The sequence below is a fragment of the Bidens hawaiensis genome, unplaced genomic scaffold (assembly GCF_021521415.1).
Source record: "Bidens hawaiensis isolate Kalapana, Puna unplaced genomic scaffold, B.hawaiensis_p1.1 tig00027336_1, whole genome shotgun sequence".
Lineage (NCBI taxonomy): Eukaryota > Viridiplantae > Streptophyta > Magnoliopsida > Asterales > Asteraceae > Bidens > Bidens hawaiensis.
The window spans coordinates 213,102-221,945 of NW_027494426.1; the positions used below are offsets into that span (position 1 = coordinate 213,102).

At 35.7% G+C, this 8,844-nt stretch overlaps 1 protein-coding gene across 1 annotated transcript; it reads right to left on the minus strand.

Moving 5' to 3' along the window:
* Positions 1 to 4,402: 4,402 nt before the first annotated feature.
* Positions 4,403 to 5,421, minus strand: LOC143575326 (putative 2-carboxy-D-arabinitol-1-phosphatase). Its single transcript, XM_077059728.1, has 5 exons — positions 5,239 to 5,421; positions 5,073 to 5,172; positions 4,844 to 4,983; positions 4,651 to 4,730; positions 4,403 to 4,543 (listed from the first exon to the last, which is right to left on the minus strand). The coding sequence occupies exons 1-5, from the start codon at positions 5,326 to 5,328 to the stop codon at positions 4,432 to 4,434; spliced, it is 522 nt and encodes a 173-aa protein (XP_076915843.1). The 5' UTR covers positions 5,329 to 5,421; the 3' UTR covers positions 4,403 to 4,431.
* Between the last annotated feature and the right edge of the window lie 3,423 nt (positions 5,422 to 8,844).

An 8,844-nucleotide genomic window follows, 5' to 3' on the forward strand; every position in this document is an offset into this window, starting at 1 on the left:
GGGATTCTTGGACTCATGTACAATAAACCGATGCACATTACTATGGTGTGCATATCCAATGAATATGCAATCCACATTTTTGGGTCCTATTGTTAATGCCTTTGGTGATGGGACTGTCACCTTGGCTAGGCACCCCCACACTTTCAAGTATTTATATGATGGTTTCTTACCCATCCATAACTCATACGGAGTCTCGCTTATTTTCTTGCGGGGTATCATATTCAAGACATAGTTGGCTGAGAGAATAGCCTCCCCCCCACAGGTCATATCTCACTCCCGAGCTAATCAACATGGCGTTCATCATCTCTTTCAAAGTGCGATTCTTACGTTCAACAGCGCCATTTGATTGTGGAGAATATGGTGGGGTTTGCTCATGTATTATGCCACTTTGCGCACATAATTCTACGAAAGGTGAAACATATTCACCGCCTCTATCACTACGCACAACTTTTATTCTCCTTCTAAGTTGATTCTCAACTTCATTTTTATACAAGGTGAACTTCTCTATTGCTTCATCCTTACTTTTAAGTAAGTATACATGACAATATCGAGTATAATCATCAATAAACGTGATGAAGTACTTGTTCCCACCTCTTTTGGGAGTGGCTTTTAAATCACACACATCGGTGTGAATTAAATCAAGGGGTTCGGTTATTCGTTCAACCGATTTGAAAGGCTTTTTCGTTATTTTGGATTCAACACATGTTTCGCATTTGGATTTTGAATCGATTTTAAACTTTGGAATGCTATTTAAATTGATTAAGCGACGAATTGAATTAAAATTTACATGTCCTAGTCTACCATGCCAAACACAAGAATTTGAAGACTCAAGCATGTAAACAGAAGTAGTAGTTTTATTCATTGAATTCTTAACAACAGTTACATTCAATTTAAACATAGCATTGTCAGCATAGCCCTTGCCAACATACATTCCTTTTTTAGACAAAAAAACTTTGTCCGATTCAATCACCAAACGAAATCCAAACTTGTTGAGCATCCATCCCGAGACAAGATTCTTACGAATCTCGGGAACATAGAGGGTGTTGGACAGTGTGAGCTCCTTCCCAGAAGTCCACTTCAAGACCACATCGCCTTCCCCCATGATATCCGCAGTCGCATTATTTCCCATATAAAGCTTTTGGTCACCCACCGCCTCTTTAAAATTCTTAAAGAATTGTTTGTCGCCGCAAACATGGCGGGTTGCGCCGGTGTCAACATACCACCCTTTGGGAGCGCCCCCCCATAATGTTGACTTCCTCGATGAAAGCTGCTTCCTCAGTTATCATCGCCACGAGAGGAGTGCCATCCTCGTCTACCATATGCGCGTGCGAGCACTTTGGTTCCTTGCATTGGTTGGCACGGTTCCCCACGCCATTGCAGTTGTAACATGTCCCTTGGAAAGGTGGAGGCTTCTTTTTCATAGCCCCTTTCTTTACGCCAAGATCCATTTTTGCTTTCCCTTTACCGTCATTACCTTTACCATGTTTACCCCATTTGGAGGATTGTCCATGCTCAACTAAGTTTGCCTTGGCGGAAGCATCCACCATGGTAACTTTTGAGCCACCTTATTGTCCTCCTCAATACGAAGACGAACAATAAGATCCTCCATGGACATCTCCTTTTGTTTGTGTTTAAGATAATTCTTAAACTCAATCCAACTTGGGGGTAATTTCTCAATCACCGCTGCCACTTGAAATGTCTCACTAAGTGTCATTCCCTCGACATGGATATCGTGAAGTATAACTTGCAACTTTTGGACTTGGTTTATCACAGTCTTGGAGTCAACCATTTTGTAATCCAAGAAACGAGCGACAACAAATTTCTTTGTTCCCGCATCCTCCGTTTTGTACTTCTTTTCTAAAGACTCCCATAATTCTTTGGCTGTCTTTATTGAAGCGTACACGTTATACAACGAATCCATAAGGCCGTTTAACACGTAGTTACGACATAAGAATTCTGAATGCTTCCACGCATCTACCGCGCTCAATGCTTGAACGTCGGTCTCCCCTTCGGCGTTCGTAGCCGGGGGAGCGGATTCTTTCAAGAACCGTGCTAGGTTCAAGGTGGTCAAATAGAAAAACATCTTTTGTTGCCACCGTTTAAAGTGCAGACCCGAGAACTTCTCGGATTAGCCATGGTTGACGCTCACACCACGGTGTTCAAAGGGGTACCGGTAACGGTTTCGCTTGACGGTGTTGCCATTTTACCTGAGGAAAATAAACTTCGCCCCGTTAATAATTCAGAAAATATATAGTGCACGCTCCCACTTTAATTAAAAGTTACTCAAAACTTTTATTACAATTCTTGAATTACTCAAACGAAGGTGTTCTAAGTCCAACTTTGAAGGGACCAACGATGAGTTTTCCTTGAAAAGAATAAAGTTAATTGTAACCGGATTTCGGGTTTACCAAAGTACTCCTTTGAATAAAACCAAAAAAAAAAATGTTTTTTTAACTGAACGGTGTTTTAAAAATTTTGTTTTAAGATTGTAGGAACCGTTCGGTATAAAATAAATAAAACACTTTTAATACAATTACAATACAAAGAATGAACAAAAAACACCTATCTAGAAAGCATTAAATTACAGTACAATTACAACTTAAATAAATCAAAGTACAAAGAATTGGGTAGAAGTAGAAGTTGGTGACCGAGTATCGTGTTGAACACAGGGCCCTTAAAACAAATTCCGAGTCTCTTCTCGTTTTGTTTCCCAGGGTACAACGGTCAGAGCAGTATGTACTGCCGGAGTTGACTATGCACCCGAATTGGATCGGTTCGTACCTTCTTGGTTGTGTTGGAGAAGATGAAAAAAGGTTGGAGAATTTGCAAGCTCTTCAAGTTGCAAATTGGTGTGTCAAACCCCAAGCCTTGCCTTGGTATTTATAGTGGAGCTAGGATCAAAGACTCAAAACTACACAATAAATTGCATTAAACGTTTTTAATGCTTTTTATTATGATTTTGAATTCAATCCATAACTTCCGTTGAATAATAAATTACATTAAACGTCTTTAATGATTTTTATTATGATTTTGATTTTACAACCACTCGTCTTTGAGCTTCGATATCTCATTCACCTTTAGCTCGGTTTTGGACATGGTTTGACTCGTTATGATGCTCTCACATAAAGGATAACAAACTCGTAAATAATTATTTATAATACGCAAATATAAATATAATTATTAATGTCTAAAATTAGCAAACTCATTTTTTTCTAACATTTTTCCAACAGAATCATGATTATGTCTCATCATGACTTTTAAGGATACCAATTTTTTAAGATTAAAAATGATGGGTTATTTAAAACTCACTCAAGGCCATTTATATTTCCCTATGTTTGTTTATATCCGTTTAGCATTTTAGTAAAGAAACATAACAACTATAGAGAAGTTATTTTATTAACAAGCAAACACAGACAAGAAAATATATATGTTCGTTTGTGTGCTCGGTTTAAGTTCAATAAAAAGCTCGGTTTAAGTTCAATAAAAAAAACTTGTACATAGCTCCATTTGCGTTTTTTTGATATGTTTATAACCCTAATCGTAACTCAACTGCAGTCTATCTAGCACGGCGCATTTTGATCTTGGGAGTCTAAATTTTGAATATGTTGTTTCATCTTGTGTTACTATATATGTAAAACTTGGAGCAATATCAACTTGAAGGGTCCGAATGGTAAATACAAAAAGTAGCGGTTATTCCGTTATTGGTTATTATAAATAAAAGGAGTCGCGTATCGTCTTTGATTCACCTGTCTAAAGTTTAACATAAAAGTCATATGTAACATAGCATGTAGTAATTAGAATTATGTTGTACAATACAACCTTTTGTAATGTAAGTGCCCATGACTACTAAAATTGTCATTTTGAATGCATGATCACTATTACAATAATTTGAACAAGTGAGGTTATAGTCCAATCTTACAAAATAAATAAACAAAACTTCATTTTTCACGCATCACAAACATTAAAACATTTCCTCGTAATACCTTGATAAATCTTATTGAAAAAAATAATATATGCACTTATATCACAAACAATATTGACAAAAGTTAAAAATGTTTAAGCTAGAGGTGTAGTGTGTGCAAATGGATTGTGAGCCAAACTGGATTCAAACTAAATTCTATAAATATACATGAATTTATTTGTAACTAGGCGCAACAGGCTTCTAGTTATCCCAAACACCGGGCATTTAAGCCTACGTGCAACCCCATTTTTTTTTTTTTTGAATGTTCAAGCTTTCCTCCTACTATTTACATTATACCGCCAATGCCAGGAATCGAACCCTGGACCTCTCACCCAAAGGCCAAAGCCTTTACCATCCCACCAAAGTGGTGATGGCGTGCAACCCCATTTATGCAACTCCAAGTTCATTTTCAATCCTAGGCTCCTAGCTCATGGCTTATTAATGTTGATGTTCAATAAATATAAGTGTGATCAGTGTACATATGAGCTGTCATGTTTAAAGATTGAAGCATGGCTTGCTTCACCTTCCACATTGAACTTAAACACACTTATTCCACCATTATTTACCTCAAATGCTCTAAACCTACAAACACCAAACAAACACTTACTTAAATACAAAGTAGAGATCTGCAAGAACCATATAAACACATGTAACTGTAGTTTTAATTGTCCCTCAAGTTGGATACATACCTCTCCGGGCCTAGTCCAAGAGCCATGCAGATTAGCGCCCATAATATTGATTTGTGGGTCACCACAAGAAAATTGTCCCCCTACAAAATAGAAAATACATTTAAACTATAAAACTTAATGCTTATTTAGTTATTTTGAGATAAAATACCCAACCGATTTCATAAAACTTTAAAAGCAATATAGGTTTTCTTACAGGTGTAAACAAGATCTCCTTCCATGCTACACTTGCAGCTTTCCATACTTCCCGGAGAGGATAAACACCGTTCACGTTAAAATTAGATGGATCTTCTCTCCACGTTATGAAATCGTTTGGATATATTTTCCTAGCCTCCACTGCCTCCAACACTCAAACTCGTTTAGCACGAACACACATACTCAAAATTACCAATCTACCCTTATCTATGAATTAGTAAAAAATTTACCATTTTTCATGCCTTCAAGGTGGAATAGATGTGCCTCCTTCAGCATATCAAGATATATCACCGGCTCTTCCCTCTCGGACCACAAGATTTCAGCCGTCGACTGCATCCAAATCATATTATTTTAAATCTTAACAGACGTGATTAAAAATAATAGTTTAATATAAACCTTGGCACGCGAAATTGGACTCGATAAACATTGATCAAAGTGTATATCCACTAAAGCTTTCTTGCATTTTTCTGCTTGCATAATTTCCATTTCGGTCAAGACCGACAAGTTTGAGCTTCCCTGCAGAATAAAAATAATAACAATGAACAAATATATTTGGTTAAATTCGGCTGCATTTTATTGATAACGGGCCAAGTATGTAAGTACACCTGACATCGTTTTCATAGTTCCATGTGCTTAACCCGTGCCTAACGAGCGTCACTTTCTTCGGGGATGATAATAGCTTCTGTGTAAGTGAAGTTGTTGCTTTACTAAAATCATATGCACCACCCGTAACAGAATCATTATTTCCAACTGTCCCTAAAGTGATTGCATAAGAAGCTTGATTAAACAATGTGATGAGATTTATTAAATAATCAAATGAAGGGTAATGGTGCCACTGCTAAAAGAAGCTTGATTAAAACAATCATATACTGCAAAGTTATAACAAATATCTATATCTACACTATCTAATAAAACAGTAACTAAGGGGTCACTTGACACGATTCCAGCCCTCCTCAATCTCATTTTCTTGCACGTTACCCGATCGGCTTTTCAACTTTACACTTATCATTTTCCTTCTTCCGTATTCATCACTCTCGCACGTTCCCTTTCTACTTATGTTGTTTTTTCGGATTCTGTTTCGTTGAATGACTTAATATTCCATTATTACTTGCTAATTTTATTCCATTTCCGTATTACTAAAAATACATTATACATACACATTCTTCATTACAAAATCAACATACAAAAAGTTAAATTAAATTATTATTTTCGCTTGAATCAATGTTTTTAAACATATTAATAATAAAATAGCAATACATGTTTACTTAATATGCTTCAATTTATAAATAATTAAATTTACTTTGAAAAATAAACTAAATCATAATTATTATTATTATTATTATATTTTAATTAATGAGTTATCTTTATTATTTAACATAAAAACTTAGAAAAATCTAGAATAAGCATTGGAATTAAATTGCATGTTGTTTCAGAAAATTGAGAAAGCATGACCACGGACTGACTTAACACGTGTGATGCACGGGATTCTAACCTAACCTACTGGATCATTGAAAACACATTATCTATCGATCATGTACACGACAATTATGCAATTCAACTCGACAATAGAGATTAAGTGTTGATTGATTATACCAGTGGTTAATGTTAGCTCTGAGACGAGCATTGAATTTGAAATCGTGAAGTGTAAAATTGTGGTTTATGTGCAATACAAGTAGTGAAATTAGTGGTTGTGAGAGTAATAGAGTTCATGTTTATTATCACTGTAATTTAGTTGTTGGGAAATTTCATTTGTTATTATGATTCATTTGGGTGGGTTTTGCTGCTTCTCAATTTGTTCAAACACCAAAGTAAGGCCGGGAAGAAGCCACTTGGCAGTGCTTATCAACAATTGTGGGTAGGGGTGTCCAAAATACCCGAACCCGATTAACCTGACCCGACCAAAACCCGAATAAGCTAACTCTGGTCGGGTTAATAGGGTCAAAAAGCATTAATCGGGTTATTCGGGTTAACCCAAATTGTTAATAGGGTCGGGTTTCGGGTTCATTTTTGGAAAAAAAGTCGGGTTTCGGGTTAACCCGATTAGTGGTGATACTTAACTTAAATACAATGATGAAAATATGAAATAAGCACTATTAAGGCAATATTGAAAGCTTTATAAAGAAGTTAATTATTCTGATTGTTCATGAAATGTTCGATGGAAAGTTCATTTATGTTGTGCTCATTTAATTAAACAAACGAACATGAACACATGTTTCACTCGTTCATCTATGTTCGTGAACGTTCGTTTATGATCGTTCATTTAAGTTTGTTTACGTTCATTCGTGTTTGTTTACATATTAATAGAAAATTATTAAATGTTATTTGCATTTAGAAATTATAATATGTTTTATATTTGTTTGTTTTTGTTTATTAAATGCGTTCATTTATGTTCGTTTATGTATGTTTGTGTTCGTTAATGTATGTACATATATGTCATTCATGTTCGTTTATCTTTGTTTAAATATTTTCGTTTATGTTCGTGAATTGTTTGTTTAGATTTTAAATAAACGAACATGTTTAGTTTTTAACTAACGAACATGAACACAAATATTTGTTCGATTAAGTGTTCGTGTTCGTTAAAAGTTAAATGAACGAACACGGACACACATTTGTTCATGTCCATTTGGTTCGTTTATAGTCCTATGTATGTAATTATAATATAATTACTTGTAAAAGAAATTAAAAAGTGAGTGGAATAAGAAATTTTGCAAATTACTAAGTTACAAACACAAAAATAGCTTAAAATTATAAAGTAACATGGTTAACCCGATTAACCCGACTAACCCGACCCGACTAACCTGAAACCCAAATAACCCCAACCCGACTAACCCGAACCTTAATAGGGTCGGCTTGCGGGTTAGATATTTTTTAAGGAAAACCCGACTAACCCGACCCGATTAACCCGAAACCCGATCGGGTTGACCCGATTAACACCCCTAATTGTGGGGCCACATTTTTCAACTCAAAATGAATCCGCGTCTAACAGAACCCAAATGTCGTTAGTTGTGAATTGCCGGAAACACGGTTTTGGTCAGAAAAAGCACATTTAAACCTCTTTGTAACCTTAAATCGAACCTTTATAAACATTTTTCTAGTAAAGGCCTCATTTATTGAGATTTAAGAAACCCTAAAGTCATCGTCGGAGTGAATTGATTGGTGGTGAGTCAGTTGTTGGTGTTGTTTAGGTTGAGATTTCCAATGAAAAATGTGAGTGTTCTAGCCAAAAATATTTTTTCGGCAACACGCAACTAACGGTGTTAGAATTCTGTTAGTCACAGACCGTTGGAAACAGATACACTTTTTATTTGGTACCACCACTAGCCAGGTGTTAAATTAGCACTGCTACTTACCAATATAATATAATTTAAATAATTTAAAACCAACTAATAAATGAAAAAAAGAAAATACCACAAAATGAATTATCTATACCATATATAGAAAGACAGATTTAGACCTTTTTATAGTTGTAAATGGTAAATCCAAAAAAGCATGTCAGATATGTGCTAAGGCTGAGGGGTGTGGGGGGCTCTAACGGGGGCGCGAGTGGGGGCTCAAGCCAATAATATTGTGACGTGTGGTAGAGAGAGAAACTGGATAAGATGGGTGATGGAGCCCCCGCTGGAGCCCCTGGCCCTGGTGTGGAGGGGCTCCAGCAGGGGCTCCAGCGGATTTTTTTTTTTATTTTTTTATAGATATATTCAAAAAACGTATTATTAAAAAAACTCATAAATTATTAAAAAAAACACACATTAAAAAAAAAACATTAATATCTAAAAAAAAGGCAGAGAAAGAAAGAAATAATAAATAGAATAATTCCCAAATGTATATCAAATATGCCTCATGAATAGCTACAAACCACCATATCTCACTAGCCCAGTTCCACTGGTCCCTGCACATCTCCTCTATCCCATTCTCCGCCCTACACCCATCATCAAATCAAATATAAGTATGTTAATATATTTTTTTTATCTTTTACAAATAAATAACCTTGGCAAACTGAAA